The 20,537-nt window shown below is 43.9% G+C and overlaps 1 protein-coding gene and 1 long non-coding RNA gene across 2 annotated transcripts in view; one reads left to right on the top strand and one right to left on the bottom strand.

The window, feature by feature from the left end:
- The window catches only part of LOC144930853 (uncharacterized), a 220,602-nt gene that overhangs the window by 106,787 nt on the left and 93,278 nt on the right, over positions 1-20,537 (top strand). The window contains exon 2 of the long non-coding RNA XR_013636309.1: positions 19,208-19,325. This is a non-coding gene — a long non-coding RNA (uncharacterized LOC144930853). The remainder of the gene's footprint in view (positions 1-19,207; positions 19,326-20,537) is intronic.
- On the bottom strand, positions 12,921-14,938 carry LOC144930852 (uncharacterized). The gene is made up of 2 exons (XM_078854315.1): positions 14,070-14,938; positions 12,921-13,493 (listed from the first exon to the last, which is right to left on the bottom strand). Exons 1-2 carry the CDS (start codon positions 14,650-14,652, stop codon positions 12,973-12,975), a joined length of 1,104 nt encoding a protein of 367 aa, XP_078710441.1. The 5' UTR covers positions 14,653-14,938; the 3' UTR covers positions 12,921-12,972.

The raw sequence follows: 20,537 nt of genomic DNA, 5'->3' as shown, positions 1-20,537 counted from the left end.
CGACTGGCCACACCTTGACATAGGAGCCAGAGGGGGGACATGCTGCTGCTTCTAAGAGCTGCTTGAAGTAAGTACTACCTGGAGCCTGCCCTCCTGACCCTCTCCCGTGCCCCAACCCCTGCCCCAGCCCTGATCCCCCTCCCACCCTCTGAACCCCTTGATCCCAACCCAGAGCAACTTCCTGCATCACAAACCCCTCATCCCCAGCCCCACCCCAGAGCCCACACCCCCAGCTGGAGCCCTCACCCCTTCCCCCACATCCCAACCCCTTGCCCCAACCCGGAGCCCCCTCCCATGCTCCAAACCCTTCATTTCTGGCCCCACCCCAGAACCCGCACCCCTGAGCCCAGAACCTGTATTCCCTCCTGCACCCCTGCCTCAGCCCAAAGCCCCCTCCCATACTCTGAACCCCTCAGCTCCACCCCCAGCTTGGAGCTCCGTCCCGCACCCTGAACTCCTCATCCCGGGCCCCACCCCGAAGCCCGCACCTCCAGCGAGAGCCCTCAACCACTCTCACATCCCAACCCTCTGCCTCAGCCTGGAGCTCCCTCCCACACCCTGAACTCCTCATTTCTGGCCCCACCCTGGAGCTCGCACCCCCAGCCAGAGCCCTCACCCCATCCCGCACCCCAACCCCCTGAGCCAGTCCGGTGAAAATGAGCGAGTGAGTGAGGTTGGGGAGAGCAAGCGACAGAGGAAGGGGGGATGGAGTGAGCAGGGGTCGGGGCTTCAGAGAAGGGGTGAGGCAGGGGTGGGGCCTCAGATGGGGATGGGGCAGGGGACGGGGCAAGGGTGTTGAGTTTTGTGTGAGTAGAAAATTGGCAACCCTAGTGAGACGTGATTAGTATAGCATCGCCACCTATATTTTTGGCTTTTGTTCCTTCTCCAGTCCTCTCATCACATGAGTTGTCAAATCATCAGACGTGCCTACAATGTAAAAGCTGATTTAGCTGCAGAATTAAATGAATGTCCTCTACAAGATGCTTTATACCTCATGCTAAATTTTAAGGGCCAGCTGCAGAGAGAAACTCTGCTAGGCCCTAACTACTCTGAATGCAGATCTCATGCCCTGCAGTGTTCCTGATAGGAAAAACCATAGAGCATGTGAACACTTTTAATTCAGAGGTGCAATGACCAGCGAAGTGCCTGCTATAGCTACTAAAACCTGAAATTTCATAATCAATTAATTATTATTTTACTTGCATTGTATTAGTGCCTAACAGCCCAAGTCATAGACTAGGCCCCATTGTTCTAGGCATTGTACAAACACAAAACAGAAAGATGGCCCCTGCCCCAGGGAGCTAACAGTTGAGGCAGAATCACTGGCAGGAAGGGCTTGAGGGTCTCTGAAGTCTTTGATTCAATTGGTTGAGAAGAATGATGAATGAGGCATGGAGAGGTGTTAGTCGTGTGAGAAGATTGATACAGGCTGGAGTTAGGAAAACATTAAGGAAGTGGGGGGCAAAGGAAACCTTGAACTATTATTTCTCAGATGAACTTTTATACTGACTCTGAGTTTTGTGAGATTCACTGGCCACTAATTCTAAGCAGTTAAACTGGGAACAACGTCCTCTGTTAATTATTCTCCACTGGAGTGGGGTCTCCAGTGTTTCAGATTTAGATGGAGACTCGTTTTGTTAATGACACACCCAAAGGAAGAAGGAAGGGACAAGCCCTCATAAATGTTGTGTCTCATTCCTATGCTTTCTGTTTAGTTTGACTATTTGATAGAGAACAGCACTTAGTCCATAGTGGTGTTCTTTTATATCCTTTTGAGGTCCTGTGCAGGTGCTGATGTGTTCTTCAGTTTTTGGTGTTCTGTTACCATGGATACTTTCACTCTTCAGCAGTTCTTATATTCTACCCTTTATAAGAAATTTGATCCTTTTTTGCTTTCAGTTGTTCACTGCTTACCATGACTCTTGTACAGTTTGATAGCCCTTGCATCTGATTCCCGTGAGCTGATCATTTGGAGAGAATTAATCACAGCTTAGAGCTACAGCATTCTTCAGCCTACAAGAGTGTGCATGTGGGAGTTGGAAAAGGATACATTGCTGAGGTTTATGCAGCTTTGGGATTGGCATCAATCGTCCACAGCTTAATCCTAAAGTAGAGTACTTTGAATCAGAATCTCCATATTGTGGAAGTATTGGATATGCCTACACTGGAGACTACTGAATGTCTGTGTGTATAAAAGAGAAAGGTGGTGGTGTACCTCTTTTTCTTTCAGAGCCTTGCTACTGACAGCCCTTTCGCTGCATTCTGGACCTTTGGCTCTCATGCACTTTCCTCTTTCTCCCTTGAGACTGAGAGAGGAGGTCAGGATTGACTTTTTCTGTCTGTGTTTGTGCAGCCTTGTTTCACGGATCATGAATTAGCTAATCTGGGTCTGGCAGGCCGAAAGGAACAAAGAATATGTATTTGGCACAGGACTTAAGCAACCTACCTGATTTAAACTGAAATAGATACACCCATAGGCTCTTTGACTGCATGTTTATAAGCAGGCCAAAAAGAAAGGATGGCAGTAGAAGTGAAGGTGGCTGCTGCCAATGATTACTGATTTGTGACAATGAGGCTGGGTGAAAACTTCCCATCAATTTTTTTTCAACAGAAAATTGGGGGTTTTTTAAACAGGTTGCAGAAAGTATCAGCTTTCCTCTATATCTTTTGATTATTTATTTATTTTTTTGTAAGAAAAGCAAAATTTTCCAGTTTTCAGTTTTTTGATAGGAAGTTGACATTTTCTGCACGTGGAAGAAAACATTTTTCAGATGTCATGACAATATTTCCTGCATAGAATCAAATACTGCGTTAGAAAATGTGAATGGAGAAACTACTGCAGAACTGGAGAAGGGACAGGCAGCGACTTTCTTACTGGCTGGTATGGAAAAGCTGGGAACGTGCATGTGACATGAGCCAAATTCTGAAGTCCTTACTCTGTTTATACTCAGGACTGATTCAATAACTTGTAGACACCCTTGAGTACCCTCTCAGTTGGGCTTCCTGTGTAATTATTTGCTCTCTTCTCCCCCCTCCCCATACCCCTTTCCCTGCTTATTACAATTGTATCTTGAAAGGGGTGAGGGGAAGGCTGAGAGGAAACGGTGTAGTGACAGATTGGGAGAATAGCAGGTGTTGTGAGAGGAAATTGAAAGACCCCCCCCCCCACAGCGGGTACTGCAGTAGCTGCCAAATATGGGGTGAGGCCAAGAAAGAGCCTCCAGCAGGGGGCACTAATAGTCATGAGGCTTGAGGGAGGCTCAGGAGGAGGCCTGAGGGAGGCTCAGGAGAAGCCCCTTTTTGTGGGGAGATGGGTAGGGAAGAGAGACCCTGAGGAAGCTGCCAGTCAGAAGGTCTTGGTGGGAGGCAGGAACACCAAAGGAGGAGGGATTTGGGAAGAAAGACACTGAGACCCCTCCACCCCCTGCTTAAATATATCCAACCCCTCTCCTGTGTCATTGAGAGGGAACATCCACAGTACTTGGGATGCCAAACTCTTAGCCAAGCCCAAAGGCCTTCAACTCTGTGGCAAGAAGACAGCAGGCTAGGCTCAGCCAGTTCAGAACACTCCTAATCCGGGGTGGAGGAGAGACAGGTGAACATACACAGAAGTCTTTCATTCTCTCCCTGCCTTCCTATGGTAGTGGGGCTGGCAGGTCTCTTCCCAACCTGAGTTCCCCAGTAAGTGCAGGTCATGAACCCTATCCAAACCAACCCAGTCTTATGACAGTATGAGATTTGCCTGTCTTCGGGCTGACTAGTAACTGAGTAAGGATTTCAGGATGTGGTCCTACTTAGCGAACAAAAATACGATAAAGTGGGAAACTGATTTCGTGCGGGGGTGTTGTTTTTATGAGGTGCACTGCAACACTTATTAAATCTTAACGGGAGCAAACATCGAATAGACAAGTTTCCTGCATAGGATCAGAATAATTACTCTGATCCTATGCAGGAAACTTGTCTGTTATGTAAACAGTTGGACAAGTAAAACTCCAGTAAGATTACTGAGTGAATCAAAGCAACTATGGTTTCCTTTCTAGGGTTAAATACTGATATGCAGCATTATTACCAGAACAGGGTACGTGTTTTGTACTAATTAGAAGTATGAAAACGTACCTAGATTTCTGATACACATGATCAGAAAATACCTACACATCACATTGTATGGTATAGTCATCAAAAATTTCCTTGTCAGCGATCATAAGTAAAGGATAAAACTTGAGATGTAAAACTATTTAAAACCAAAACTGTACATCCAGACACTGCTGAGTTTTGTATTAGGGGGTTAGTACGTGAACTTCAGTTCAAATCTAAATTTCTCAAATGTCCCCTATCATTGTTTGCTTATATTGTGGAAGTGCCCAAAAAGTCATAGGGGCTTTCTGAACACAGAGTAAGACAAAGTTTCTGCCCCAAAGGGGATGGGCCTGTCCCTTTGTTATATGTGTGTGGACGCAATGGATTCCTGATTTTTGATGTGGACCTGTAGGTGCTCCCATAACACAAATAATAAATAACACTAATAATATATTTTGCAGATTTGGCTCATTGTTTAGTGTCAAGTAAAACTTTATGGTAGAGAGAATCAAAGGCTCAGTAGGACATAGCAGGGCTTGGTCATGCTGTTGTGGGAAACAATTCCAAAAAGAAAAAAAATCCCCCAAAGCTAGAGAAATAATCTAACCCTTTTGTGATACGGGATTTATTTGTTTCAGAAGATATCAACTTCCATTATTCCAACTCTGGGCTTTCACAAGGGCAGACATACACAGGGTGCTTTCTCCAGCACCTTAAACCTTGACTGAGGGAGGCAAGGGAAATGCTTAGAGCAGTGTCATGGGAGGGCAAGTTTTAAATAAAAATTGCAAACCGACACAATACGACTCTTCAGGAGTATATATCCTGTATAATACAATTCCTGTCCCTGAAATCTTCAAGGTGACCTCCCACTTGTGTTGGAAAAAAATCTTTGGGAGGGACCACCCGGCTTGGAACTAAAGCTGTAAATGTTGCCTTGTAGGTCCAGTAGAGTTCAGGAATGCCCCTGTTTAGACTGCTTTGTATTTTTTGTTTTAATTGTTCTCGCAGCCCTGGATGAAAAAAATGAACAATAATAGAGCTGTGTGAGATTTGAAATATATGAATCCATAATAATTTCCCTTGGCGTTCAGGAAAGCTAAAGAGTAAATATCAAAGCGCTCAGAATTAGTGAATTTTAAATCTTCTGCCTCATCTGACCCTTTTTAATTCTGGTCTTACATCATAGGTGCCACAAAGCAGCATTTAAAGTGATCTGAGAGCTGCTATGGTGCGTTTGGGTCATGAGCTACTGAGAACTACTTTTAGGCCAGCGATTATTCATTCCCTCTGTCTCTCTCTCGGAGTTTCCTTTCATTTTTATCCATAGTTTCTGTCTTTTGTACAATATCTCCATGCTCAAGATATAGAACTTTAAGCTGTCTTCTCATTCACTCATTATTTCAACTTTAAATAAAAATCAAACAAAGAAATAGAAACAAAACCAAAATAAATAAGCTACTTCTGTCGTGAAAGTAACTCATTGAATCTAATTTCACTGTTTCAGGTAATGATGATATAAAACCCAAACATTTTAATTCCTTTTAATGAAAATCTTTATTTTATGGGTCAGGATGTTTTTTAGAACTGGCATTGTTAAAAACAAATGTGATTCATTTAAGACAAAATGTTTTCTGCAATCACATTAATGACAAGCCTTCCTCTTAGGGCATTTTTAGAACAGGTGAAGTAAAAACAAACATACTCCTTGAAGACTAAACATCCCCCCCTCCAAAGAAACAACTCAACTTCTCCTCAGTTTAAATAATATTTATCTGCTGTAGCTTCTGCATTTCAAGAAAGTCTACCTCTCTTTCCTTCAGTGCAGTCAGCATCTCTTTAATTTTTCCAATAATATTGCAGTACTTCAGCACTCATTTTAAAGATAGATGGGTTTTTTTTTTTCTTATAAAGAAGAACATTCGGGGCGGGGGGGGAATGCTGGATGTGATTTCAAAAAATGTCAAAATATGTCAAACGCAGATACCACTCAAGGGTTTCATTAACTGAAGCTTTGGTGATAAGTGTCATCTTGTCAAAGACCCACCCATCTCTCCCAATACATTACCAAATGTACTAATTTCCTTGCTGAGCTTGATGTTTATTGTATAGCTGAAATTGAAAATGGTCGGTAATGGAGTGAGCTTCAATCCAAGACCAATTCTGAATCTAAATTACTTGCTTCTTTCAATAGCATCAACAGAGGAGAGCTTTGTGCACCTTGTACCTAATCAACACTTACTGTGACCCTAAATTCAGCAGTCTTCGGAGATTAATAATAAAATCCTCAGTTCAAACAATTATTTGCCCTGAACAAGTTGCCCATTTTTTATGCTGAAAATGAAAGAATGTGATATTCTTTTTTTAAAAAGCTCTGCATCTTGTGGGTCTTCACTTATTTTTGATCTTTGACCCATAAATGCAGTTTTATGGCTATAAAGCCCCTATAAGACTAAACTACGTTTTCTGAAGGAAAACATCTTTTGGTGGGGGATGCAATTTTAATATACATATTATATCATTCTGTTTTACAATGAAAAGTAAAACAGATGGGCACAGATCAAATAGATGTAGAAGTGTGGAGTCTTCAGAGATGATAAAAAATATTGTTATCCTAGAGCAAAAGATTCTGCATTAGAAGTATGATTAATTAACAATAAACGTGACAAAAATAGTTTTCTAGGCCATTCCATTATAGTTTCTTTTTTGAGACAATAAAAAACAGTCACATTAAAGATAAGCCTGAGCCCCAAAGTTTGCACCAGGATGCAAACTTTGCTAACATTTGGGGGTATTTGGACCTGTGCTTTTGGTTTGGTTCATCATGCAAAGAGGGATGAAAAGTTAGGATCTGAATTGGAATTTTCCCAGACATAAGAGGTGAAATCTTGGCCCCACTGAAGTCAATGGCAACTCCCACTCACCCAAAGGGGGTTTCATTTTGGTTCCAGTTAGATCCCAGCAGCTTAGCAATGTACAGTTTCAATGCAAGACCATGTTATAGGGGGAACCTCAGGATCTGGTGGAGTTGATAGAATTTAGACTGCAGTAGACTCTGGTGGTCAATTCAGGGAGTAGCCCAAAGAGAAGTCAAGTACCAGTCATCTGAATATGTGTGAGATTAGGATGATGAATGGGCGCTGGTGGAAGAAGAAACACTATTAAGATATGTCTGTTAAGGGCTGGGAAGAGGAAGGTGGAGAGAGATCGTATCGGCCCATGGCTAAATCTGAATCCTCCCTCCACAGTCAGATGTTGCTTAGGGCCTGGACTCTGCCGTCCATGTCTATCCTGGGCTGCTCTTTGCATGTCTTCTTTGTTATTAAGGTCTGTATCTAAGCAGTGATCATAGGAGAAATTCTTTCACTTGGCCCATTTTGTATGTTCCTCCAATTGCCGAATGGCATGCCTGACATGGAATATTATGGGGAAATACCGTTAAAGTCAATGAGGGTTTTGTCATCGATTTCAATGGGGCCAAGATTTCATCCTGTGTGCCTCCTTCCCTCTAAAAAGAAAAGGAGTACTTGTGGCACCTTAGAGACTAACCAACTTATTTGACCATAAGCTTTCGTGAGCTACAGCTTAGCTGTAGCTCATGAAAGCTTATGCTCAAATAAGTTGGTTAGTCTCTAAGGTGCCGCAAGTACTCCTTTTCTTTTTGCGAATACAGACTAACATGGCTGTTACTCTGAAACCTTCCCTCTAAATAAATTCAAAACTCTGTTTTCTGTGCTGTCTCACTGAGGTTAAAAACAAAACAAAAAACCTATAGTATATATTTAACTATATTATGCTAAGAAATGGTAAACAATATACCATTGTTCCAAATTGCAGTTGGAAAATGAGGAAATATTTCCATTAAAATCTAACAGTGTATTCATGCAACAAGTGTCTTTAATTTAAACTCTGTTGGCTTATGATACTATAGGAAGCAGTGGCATCTGCATTCCTCTGGCTCTCATGATGAGGTGCTGCTTGTCATCAATAGGTTGCAAAATGTATTTGGAGAAAATGGTTTTGAATCCAAATGTGCTTTTTAAAATCAACTTCCGGTGGTGGACATTTTTCTGGTAAATTTAAATCTTTCTTCCAAATCCAATTCTACCATGATGGCCATAGGAAATTGGCAACTGCTTACGGCTAATGGACCATTATGGGAAAGCTGATATTTATTTATGTTTTTGAAAAATCTTTTAAATGACTCGCAATGAACAAGTTCTACGCGTAGCCCTTGATTCAACAAAGTTCTTATGCGTGTGCTGAAGTCCTGCTGATTTCAAAGAGATTTAAGAATTTACTTAAGTGTGTTGCTGATATGGGGCCCTGGTTAGCCTGTGTAACTACATGATCTTATTTAGTGTTTCCCTCATCCTCTCTCACTTTCTGTGTCTTGTCTTAAATTAGATTGTAAACTCTATAGGACAGGGATTGCATCATCCATCTCTTTGAGCAGTGCATAGCACAACATAAATGCTGAACTTGGGATGTGGGGGGTGGGGGGTGCTGCGGCACCTCCTGGCTTGAAGTGGTTTCCATCATATACAGGGCTTACAGTTTGGTTAAGTGGCTCTCAGAATCTCCACTATACAAATTGTTCCAGCACCCCTATAGTACAATGAGGGAGGCCCTGAACCTTCTCGTGTTCTCACAATACAGATATATAATCATGATGCCAGCAGTAGAGGATTCCAGAAAACAATTTCTGTTTTTAGTACTGGCTTATCAATCAGAAGAAGTTAGCTGTGTAAATTAAACATGGAGCTGGGTGAATAATTCACGAGTAATTCAAGTGATGAGCTTTGTGTTCTTGGACTATTCATGAAAGTGTCTACAAATTAGAACCCTGACTCAGGAAAGCATTCCAGTTCAGGGCAGCACATGCTTAAGTCCCATGGAAGTCAAGCATGTGCTTAAAATTAAGCATGTGCTTGATTGCTGTCCGGAACGGGGTGGACAGAAGCACGTGCTTGACTTCAGTGGGACTTAAGCATGTGCTTAAGGACTTTCCTGAATTGGTGCATACATTGTAATTTAATCATATATATTGTCTTAAAAATATGCCTCAGAAAATGTTGACTTACTTGGTTTACTCTGTGGCTTGCTGTCTGGAAACAGAAATTGCCTAGCTGTTTAAAGCTGAGCTGCAAACTGGTCACATGGGTATTGTTTCTGTTCCCCGGTTGGATGAGTGTAGAATCTCCATTAACTGCCTTGCATGGTGACAGGTTTCAGAGGGGTAGCCGTCTTCGTCTGTATCAGCAAAAAAAACGAAGAGTCCTTGTGGCACCTTAGAAACTAACAAATTTATTTGGGCATAAGCTTTCGTGGGCTGTAACTCACTTCATCAGATGCATGGAGTGAAAAATTCAGTAGGCTGGTATAAATATACAGCACATGAAAAGATGGGAGTTGCCTTACCAAGTGGGGGGTCAGTGCTGTCCTACTGGTTTTTGAATGTTACAATTCTTGATGTCTGATTTGTTTCCATTTATTCTTCTGCATAGAGACTGTCCGGTTTGGCCAATGTACATGGCACAAGGGCATTGCTGGCACATGATGGCATATATCACATTGGTAGATGTGCAGGTGAATGAGCCCCTGATGGTGTGGCTGATGTAGCTAGGTCCTATGATGGTGTCCCTTGAATAGATATGTGGACAGAGTTGGCAATGCGATTTGTTGCAGGGATTGGTTCCTGGGTTAGTGTTTCTGTTGTGTGGTGTGTAGTTGTTGGTGAGTATTTGCTTCAGGTTGGGAGGCTGTCTGTAAGCGAGGACTGGCCTGTCTCCCAAGGTCTGTGAGAGTGAGGGATCGTCCTTCAGGATAAGTTATAGATACTTGATGATGCGCTGGAGAGGTTTTAGTTGGGGGCTGTAGGTGATCGCTAGTGGCATTCTGTTACTTTCTTTGTTGGGCCTGTTCTGTAGTAGGTGACTTCTGGGTACTCTTCTGGCTCTGTCAATCTGTTTCTTCACTTCCCTAGGTGGGTATTGTAGTTTGAAGAACACTTGATAGAGATCCTGTAGGCTTAAGAAAGAAAGAAACAGAACACCACTAGCCATGTGCCAGCAACCCTAACCCTAACCCATTGCCAGCAATGCCCCTCTGCCATGTACATTGGCCAAACCGGACAGTCTCTACGCAAAAGAATAAATGGACACAAATCAGACATCAAGATTTGTAACATTCAAAAACCAGTAAAAGTGGCCACTCTTCAACAAAAAAACTTCAAAAACAGACTTCAATGAGAAACTGCAGAACTGGAATTAATTTGCAAACTTGACACCATCAAATTAGGCCTGAATAAAGACGGGGAGTGGCTGGGTCACTATAAAAAATAATTTCCCCTCTGTTGATCCTCACACCTTCTTGTCAACTGTTGGAAATGGGCCACATCCACCCTAATTTAATTGACCTCATTAACATTGAAACCCCCCCCTCACTTGGTAAGGCAACTCCCATCTTTTCATGTGCTGTATATTATACCTGCCTACTGTATTTTTCACTCCATGCATCTGATGAAGTGGGTTATAGCCCATGAAAGCTTATGCCCAAATAAATTTGTTAATCTCTAAGGGTATGTCTACACTACGAAATTAGGTCGAATTTATAGAAGTCGGTTTTTTTGAAATCGGTTTTATATATTCGAGTGTGTGTGTCCCCACAGAAAATGCTCTAAGTGCATTAAGTGCATTAACTCGGCGGAGCGCTTCCACAGTACCGAGGCAAGCGTCGACTTCCGGAGCGTTGCACTGTGGGTAGCTATCCCACAGTTCCCGCAGTCTCCGCTGCCCATTGGAATTCTGGGTTGATATCCCAATGCCTGATGGGGTTAAAACATTGTCGCGGGTGGTTCTGGGTACATATCGTCAGGACCCCGTTCCCACCCTCCCTCCCCCCGTGAAAGCAAGGGCAGACAATCATTTCGCGCCTTTTTTGTCTGCTGCCAGCCAAAGATGTAAAGGATAGATGGAGTGGGTCAGAACAAGAAATAGACCAGATTTGTTTTGTACTCATTTTCCTCCTCCCCTGTCTAGATCACACTGCAGTCAGTCACAGAGAAGGCGCAGCGAGGTTAATCTAGCCATGTATCAATCAGAGGCCAGGCTAACCTCCTTGTTCCAATAACAACGATAACTTTGGTGCACCATTTCTTATTGGAACCCTCCGTGCAGTCCTGCCTGAAATACTCCTTGATGTACAGGCACACCCTTTGTTGATTTTAGCTCCCTGAAGCCAACCCTGTAAGCCGTGTCGTCAGTCGCCCCTCCCTCCGTCAGAGCAACGGCAGACAATCGTTCCGCGCCTTTTTTCTGTGTGGACGCCATACCAAGGCAAGCATGGAGGCCGCTGAGCTCATTTTGGCAATTAGGAGCACATCAACCACCACACGCATTATCCAGCAGTATATGCAGCACCAGAACATGGCAACGCGATACCGGGCGAGGAGGCGACGTCAGCACGGTCCCGTGAGCGATCAGGACATGGACACAGATTTCTCTGAAAGCATGGGCCCTGCCAATGCATGCATCATGGTGCTAATGGGGCAGGTTCATGCTGTGGAACGCCGATTCTGGGCTCGGGAAACAAGCACAGACTGGTGGGACCGCATAGTGTTGCAGGTCTGGGACGATTCCCAGTGGCTGCGAAACTTTCGCATGCGTAAGGGCACTTTCATGGAACTTTGTGACTTGCTTTCCCCTGCCCTGAAGCGCATGAATACCAGGATGAGAGCAGCCCTCACAGTTGAGAAGCGAGTGGCGATAGCCCTGTGGAAGCTTGCAACGCCAGACAGCTACCGGTCAGTTGGGAATCAATTTGGAGTGGGCAAATCTACTGTGGGGGCTGCTGTGATGCAAGTAGCTCACGCAATCAAAGATCTGCTGATATCAAGGGTAGTGACCCTGGGAAATGTGCAGGTCATAGTGGATGGCTTTGCTGCAATGGGATTCCCTAACTGTGGTGGGGCTATAGACGGAACCCATATCCCTATCTTGGCACCGGAGCACCAAGCCGGTGAGTACATAAACCGCAAGGGGTACTTTTCGATAGTGCTGCAAGCTCTGGTGGATCACAAGGGATGTTTCACCAACATCAACGTGGGATGGCCGGGAAAGGTGCATGACGCTCGCATCTTCAGGAACTCTGGTCTGTTTCAAAAGCTGCAGGAAGGGACTTTCTTCCCAGACCAGAAAATAACTGTTGGGGATGTTGAAATGCCTATATGTATCCTTGGGGACCCAGCCTACCCCTTAATGCCATGGCTCATGAAGCCGTACACAGGCAGCCTGGACAGTGGTCAGGAGCTGTTCAACTACAGGCTGAGCAAGTGCAGAATGGTGGTAGAATGTGCATTTGGACGTTTAAAGGCGCGCTGGCGCAGTTTACTGACTCGCTTAGACCTCAGCGAAACCAATATTCCCACTGTTATTACTGCTTGCTGTGTGCTCCACAATATCTGTGAGAGTAAGGGGGAGACGTTTATGGCGGGGTGGGAGGTTGAGGCAAATCGCCTAGCTGCTGGTTACGCGCAGCCAGACACCAGGGCGGTTAGAAGAGCTCAGGAGGGCGCGGTACGCATCAGAGAAGCTTTGAAAACCAGTTTCATGACTGGCCAGGCTACAGTGTGAAAGTTCTGTTTGTTTCTCCTTGATGAAACCCCCCGCCCCTTGGTTCACTCTACTTCCCTGTAAGCTAACCACCCTCCCCTCCTCCCTTTAATCACCGCTTGCAGAGGCAATAAAGTCATTGCTGCTTCACAGTCATGCATTCGTTATTCATTCATCACACAAATAGGGAGATGACTACCAAGGTATCCCAGGAGGGGTGGTGGAGGAGGGAAGGAAAATGCCACACAGCACTTTAAGCACAGCACTTTAAAAGTTTACAACTTTAAAATTTATTGAATGACAGCCTTCTTTTTTTTGGGCAATCCTCTGTTGTGGAGTGGCTGGTTGGCTGGAGGCCCCCCCACCGCGTTCTTGGGCGTCTGGGTGTGGAGGCTATGGAACTTGGGGAGGAGGGCGGTTGGTTACACAGGGGCAGCAGTGGCAGTCTGTGCTCCAGCTGCCTTTGCTGCAGCTCAACCATACACTGGAGCATTCTGGTTTGGTCCTCCAGCAGCCTCAGCATTGAATCCTGCCTCCTCTCATCACGCTGCCGCCACATTTGAGCTTCAGCCCTGTCTTCAGCCCGCCACTTACTCTCTTCAGCCCTCCACCTCTCCTCCCGGTCATTTTGTGCTTTCCTGCACTCTGACATTATTTGCCTCCACGCATTCGTCTGTGCTCTGTCAGTGTGGGAGGACAGCATGAGCTCGGAGAACATTTCATCGCGAGTGCGTTTTTTTTTCTTTCTAAGCTTCACTAGCCTCTGGGAAGGAGAAGATCCTGTGATCATTGAAACACATCCAGCTGGTGGAGAAAAAAAAAGGGACAGCGGTATTTAAAAAGACACATTTTATAAAACAGTCGCTACACTCTTTCAGGGTAAACCTTGCTGTTAACATTACATACATAGCACATGTGCTTTCGTTACAAGGTCGCATTTTGCCTCCTCCCACCGCGTGACTACCCCCTCAACCCTCCCCCCTCCCCGTGGCTAACAGCGGGGAACATTTCTGTTCAGCCACAGGCAAACAGCACAGCAGGAATGTGTCCCTGAAGAAAAGCACCCTATTTCAACCAGGTGACCATGAATTATATCTCACTCTCCTGAGGATAACACAGAGAGAGAAAGAACGGATTTTGGTTGAATGCCAGCAAACATACACTGCAATGCTTTGTTCTACAGTGATTCCCGAGTATGTGTTACTGGCCTGGAGTGATAAAAGTGTCCTACCATGAAGGACGAAATAAGGCTGCCCTCCCCAGAAACCTTTTGCAAAGGCTTTAGGACTACATCTAGGAGAACCGCAAATGCCAGGGCAAAGTAATCCTTTCACATGCTTGCTTTTAAACCATGTATAGCATTTTAAAAGGTACACTCACCAGAGGTCCCTTCTCCGCCTGCTGGGTCCAGGAGGCAGCCTTGGGTGGGTTCGGGGGGTACTGGCTCCAGGTCTAGGGTGAGAAACAGTTCCTGGCTGTCGGGAAAACCGGTTTCTCCGCTTGCTTGCTGTGAGCTATCTACAACCTCCTTCTCCTCCTCATCTTCTTCGTTCCCAAAACCTGCTTCCGTATTGCCTCCATCTCCATTGAAGGAGTCAAACAACACGGCTGGGGTAGTGGTGGCTGAACCCCCTAAAATGGCATGCAGCTCATCATAGAAGCGGCATGTTTGGGGCTCTGACCCAGAGCGGCTGTTCGCCTCTCTGGTTTTCTGGTAGGCTTGCCTCAGCTCCTTCAGTTTCACGCGGCACTGCTTCGGGTCCCTGTTATGGCCTCTGTCCTTCATGCCCTGGGAGATTTTCACAAAGGTTTTGGCATTTCGAAAACTGGAACGGAGTTCTGATAGCACGGATTCCTCTCCCCAAACAGCGATCAGATCCCGTACCTCCCGTTCGGTCCATGCTGGAGCTCTTTTGCGATTCTGGGACTCCATCATGGTCACCTGTGCTGATGAGCTCTGCATGGTCACCTGCAGCTTGCCACGCTGGCCAAACAGGAAATGAGATTCAAAAGTTCGCGGTTCTTTTCCTGTCTACCTGGCCAGTGCATCTGAGTTGAGAGTGCTGTCCAGAGCGGTCAGAATGGAGCACTCTGGGATAGCTCCCGGAGGCCAATACCATCGAATTGTGTCCACAGTACCCCAAATTCGAGCTGGGAACGTCGATTTAAGCGCTAATCCACTTGTCAGGGGTGGAGTAAGGAAATCGATTTTAAGAGCCCTTTAAGTCGAAATAAAGGGCTTCACTGTGTGGACAGGTGCAGGTTTAAATCGATTTAACGCTGCTAAATTCGACCTAAAGTCCTAGTGTAGACCAGGGCTAAGATGCCACAAGGACTCCTCATTGTTTTTCCATTAACTGCAGTGTGGGACCTGACAAGTAGTGTTAATTCCATCCAGCAGAGGGCAGTGAAGTTAAATATTAGCCAGATCATTAATATTTATATATTTATAAATTGAAAATAAAATAAAATAAAAAATTAAGGTTAACATTTCTTCATGAAACTGTCCCCCTCAGAGGCATCTGTTGCTGAGTGAGTTTGTGGGTTTGAAGGGGGAGAGCATTCCGCTCATCTCTGTGGAGGTCCTGAGGATCGGTCTCTCTCTCTCAACCCATACCTCATTTGTGATCCCCATACTCCTGCCATGGTATGCATCCTCCAGCCAGGAGGGCAAAATGCAGAGCTAACTCCTGTGGCTCATGCTATTTAATTAACTGGCCAACAGTGATTGCTCATTCAGCACATTCCTAATTCCTTCTGGAGACCAATTGATTTACCTCATGATTTGCCTGATTTCAGCTTGGTCGCATGTGTAGATAGCATCTAGCATGGTCTGAGTTTAACCTTGCTGGACATGTTATTGAGTCTTGTGTTGCCATATTAAATGGACTGTTTCATTCAAATCAAGACACTAATAATAAATAGCATCGGGAGCTATTAGACATGTCCAGCAACTCTCTGCTGGATGTACCTAGCACATTAGGTATCTGTGAAATAGCAAATGGAAATGACATCTAATGGCAGTTGTGGGATATGCTCCTGTTCTTTCACGTTAATGGATAATGCTGTAATTGTGCTGTGTTACAGCAGTAAGTATACGTAGACCTTTCATTGTGTACTGAATTATCTCGTTTGTGACCATTTTATTATAGGCTTATAAGTAGTTTTATCCAATAACTCAGCAAAAATCACAAGCTTGTTTCACTTGTCATTTGTAGTTGCCATTTGACTAGTGATATTTAGTCACTCTTGATCAAAGATAACGCTGACCCATCATCTATCTAGAAGAGCAGTGATTGATCTTTATTGCTTGTCAGTTTCCTTCTCTTTTGAAATTCTCTTCTAAAATTTTTGGACCTGATTTTTAAATTTTTTTATTTACACTAGTGCAAATCAGGAAGTAAATCCATCCAAGTCAATGAAGTCACACTGGGTTTATAACAATATAAGTGAGGGAATAGTCGGGATCACTGGATCTTGTGTCATCTTGTTAAGCAAGATGAAACACACAGGGCCTATTTCTCCACTGCCAGTCATTTACGCCTGTAGGAAGTAGGTGCCAAATACTACCAAATCAGAACCCCCACTTAGTGTGGTAGTGTGTTACTCCTACTTTATACAGGTGTAAATGATTAGACAGTGTACAGGGCACTGGAGGATCTGGCATAATTTATTGCAAGATGAAAACCTCTTCAGTCCTGGGGCAGTCTTAGAGGCTAACTGATGGGGTGACCCTTGAGTATTCCTTAACAAACAAACAAAAACAAAAAGAGAGAAAGAGAGCATCTTGTCTTTTTGCACGCAGCTTTGAACATATATCGCAGTATGTGTGCTTATTATTCATTTTTCTCATCTGTGAATTGGGGATTTACTTGCTTACCTCACCAGGATGGTGTCACACTTAATTCATTAATGCATATAAAGCAGCATCAGATGTTTGAGGGAGGAAGGTGCTGTTCAAGTGTGAAACATGTTAATTATTTTATTATTAATAAAATATGTAAACTCCTTCCTTTGTACTGGACTATATAGTGTCTCCTGAACTTCACCTCAGTACATTATCATACCTTTACAAAAATAGTATGTAATAAAAAAACACCCCCACAAAAGTACAAATGAGTCACATTGTCAACAGTGAATGGCTAACTTAATTTTCAAAGGTGCTGTGCACCTACAGCTCCTGTTGACTTCAGTTGGCATTGTGTGTGCTCAGCACCTTTGAAAAGCAAATAATTTCTGCTCAGGGCCTTGCAAGTCTGTGTGACAAATTTGACAGATGTGGTGAGGAGTTACTTGGGGGATCACTAGATGGCGCTGAGGGGCACCCATGTGTTTTAGTATGTCTTTGCTTGGTGGTAGATGTTTCTATAGTAAAGTAGACTGTTCAGATGTGTGGAGCTATTGCTGTGTCCTAATTACAGCATATAACAATGTGGACACTCATTCTTTTCATGTGGCAAAATCTGTTTATTTAATATTCAGGGGATTCTTGCCCCTTTGAAGGTTCTCTACCCACCATTCCTTGTTCAGGAGGTGACAGGTCACTTAAGGCTGTTCTGCCTTCCCTATCATGCGCTGAGATAAGTCTTTTCCTGACTTCAAACAGTAGTGGATTAGCCACTCGGCCAATGGGATCCATTCCCAGGGGCCCTGGCAATTGGGAGGCCCCTGGAAAAATGAACACACCCCAACCTGCTCCACCCACCCAGCGCTCCTGTTGGGGAGTGGGGGAAGCCCCCGTGCCCTGACCCTGCTCCCTGGCAGGAGAGCTGAGAGGGAGGGTGGGGGGACTGCAGGCGGACAGGGTGGGGAGGAGCCCCCCACTTGCTCTGGTCCGGGGCCCCATAACCCCGTAATCCACCTCAGCTCTCAATTCTTCTTGATTTATTGGTGCTTCGGCCTTTCCCTGCTCTCCTATTGCTCTTTTGAACGATAAGTAGCTCAGAAAATCTATGCCTTTCTAAAACTGCTTCAAAACTCCTGTCGCATGCAAGACTAAACCTACACACTGTCTTACATCACTGAGGTGACAGGACACTATGTATTCCAATAAGCCTACAGCACTATACATTAATCAGACATCAGTACTCACTTTATAAAGAATAGTTATTAATATCTTTTCCATGCATCAAATGTCATGAGATTATTATTTGCTTAATTGGTAACTGCTCAATGTATCTGCTGAACATGAGAAGTATTTTGTTGTTGTTGTTTAAATAGTAGTAGGGTATTTGGATATTAAGTGCTGCGTATTTCTCTGTGCTAAGACAGATTACATGTAAATGGTAATTACATTTGGGCCTCTTTAGGGTTATTCTCAAGGAATCAGAAAAATAAAAACATAATAGTATGCACAGTGCAGTGGTCAGCACTGAAGAGTCAATGTTTACCAAGAGTTGCCAAAGAATAGTATATGAGATGTTGTGTTATTTTCCGTACATTTATAATGGTAAATAACTTCAGAGCCTCAGATGTTAGTAACTATTATCACTACCGGTAAATGTTGACTTTTGACGGTTACCAACATGTGAGTTATTGCATGACACATGAGTTAAAATAATTAGCAGTGAAAGGGTTTCCTGGGCTCCTTCCGTTCAAAACATATTGGCTTGTCTACATATACAGCACTGCAGCAGCGCAGCTGGGCCGCTGCAGTGGGTCTGGTGACGATGCTCTATGCCGACGCGAGAGAGCTCTCCTGTCGGCATAATAAAACCACCTCTGTGACAGGCAGTACTAACGTTGGCGAGAGACGCGCTCCTGCCGACATAGCGTTGTCCACACTGGCGCTTATGTTGGTATAACTTATGTTGTTCAGAGGGATGGTTTATTCACACCCCTGAGCGACATAAATTATGCCGACATAACCTGTCCTGTAGACATAGCCTTAGTTTGGCTCCAGATCCTGCTAGTTCATCCTTATAGGGTGAATATTTTTCTTTGTAATGTAAGAGTATAATATCCACCCAGATTAAGTAGGGATTTTTTTTTGATGGAATTTAGGTGCTTTTGAAAATTTTGCTCAGTCTCTCTCTTCTTCAGTTCCCTATCTGTAAATTGGGGATAATATTTTGCCACCTCACAGTGGTGTTGTGAGAATAAATACATTAAAAATTGGGAGGTGCCCAGATACTATGGTAAGGGGGGAGTCATAAAAGTACCAAAGACAAGACTGCACATGCACACGCACATACACACACACACACACACACACGCACACAGAGTAAAAATTCTTCAGATATGGTAGGTTTGCTGTTCTATTCTCTTGCTACTTCTGAAGCACTAGTACCATAGAAATGATGACACGTTCCGCAGCAACTTCAAATTAGGAGGTCATTTTCCAAATCAGGACAAATATCTGATCTCTTGTTTTGTATTACATCATTTATATTGCAGCATGTTTAACCCAACGACTGTATGTTTAGATGGCACAAAACAAACGGTAGGTAATGTAAAGTGAATGAATACCTACAACTTTCGTACTACTACTAATAATACCTAGTTCTTTTCATCCATAGATTTCAAGGCACTTCACAGAGGAGGTAAATTGCATTATTCCTGTTCAACAGATGAAGAAACTGAGGCACAGGGAGGTGAACCACTTGTTCAAGGTGACGCAGAAGGCAAGTGGCAGAGGTAGGACTTAAGCCCAATTATCTTGAGTCCCAGTTCAGTGTTTCATCCACTTGTCTTAGCCTATGACGGATAAGCACCTTTCATATGGGATTGGATTGGTTTTATCAGTTCCTGGGAATTTATTCTGAAATGTTGGTTGCTGCTACATCTGCAAGTGCTTACAGACATTGTAATGATGGTTGTCCATGGGGATAGCAGTACATTTTCATGTAGAATGAAGGAGAGTAGTGTCTTTGTAGAGAGACCTGTGTGGAGTCCACTGACCCTTCCCGTGAAGACTTCTAGAAAGTTGGAGAAGGTTTGGCATGTTGCAGAAACTTAGTTACATTCAGATACTGCCAAACAACTGTTTAATTTATACTCTACCCTGGACCTGGTGCTTGGGTTACAGACCCCCCCGATAAAGGACATTACAGTACAGCCTAATGTGGGTTTTGAAACCACAGTTCTGTGATTAAAGAACAAGGTACCATTTTGTCCTAATCTGTGGCGCAGAGAGGTATTCACACTGCTGCCATGGACCATCCCAGAAGCAGCTGCATTTCCATGGTGGGAAAAGCAACTCCTTGCCTTTCTCAAGGACGCTGCGAAGCTTAATTCACTGAGGCTTAATCAACATCTGTAAAGTGCTTTGAGAAATTATAAATCCTGTGTTCCATCTAGTGAGCTAAAATTTTCATTGAACGTTATGCTGCATGCTCTAAACAGTTTGTTAAGCTATGCAGTTAAATAAAATTCTGTACATCACCTTTACATACTGGATGGGGGCAATGTGCCATAATGGATCTGATTTCTAATCTATCTAATCACTTAACTAAGCATCATTATGGGCTGTACTGCCTAATAATTGATCATGATATCAATTGTGCATCTAAGCTGAAGACATGGGTGGTTAGCAGATGTCATGGTCAATTTTCTTGTAACAAAGCCCGTTACAAAATAGGGCTAGTGTGATTAGAATACAGTAGGGAAAAATGACATTGGATTAGATTCATCAAAGGTATAACAGGTGGATATTTTACAATAGATAGAATATTGTGCAAGTTCTTCTAGTTCTTTTTCTCAAATATTATGGAATTATGGAAGGCTAAGAGATATCTCTCTCCTCGACATTGGAAAGATTTGGCTACATTTTAGCTGTGTGTACTGGTGGAGGGCATTTCAGCCCATATATATCAGCTCTTCTTATATGTTGTTTGCAGTATTGTAGAG

This window comes from Lepidochelys kempii, chromosome 9 (assembly GCF_965140285.1).
Source record: "Lepidochelys kempii isolate rLepKem1 chromosome 9, rLepKem1.hap1, whole genome shotgun sequence".
Taxonomy (NCBI): Eukaryota; Metazoa; Chordata; order Testudines; family Cheloniidae; genus Lepidochelys; species Lepidochelys kempii.
The sequence above is the reverse complement of the archived record's forward strand: the minus strand, read 5'-3'. Positions and strand labels throughout refer to the sequence as shown.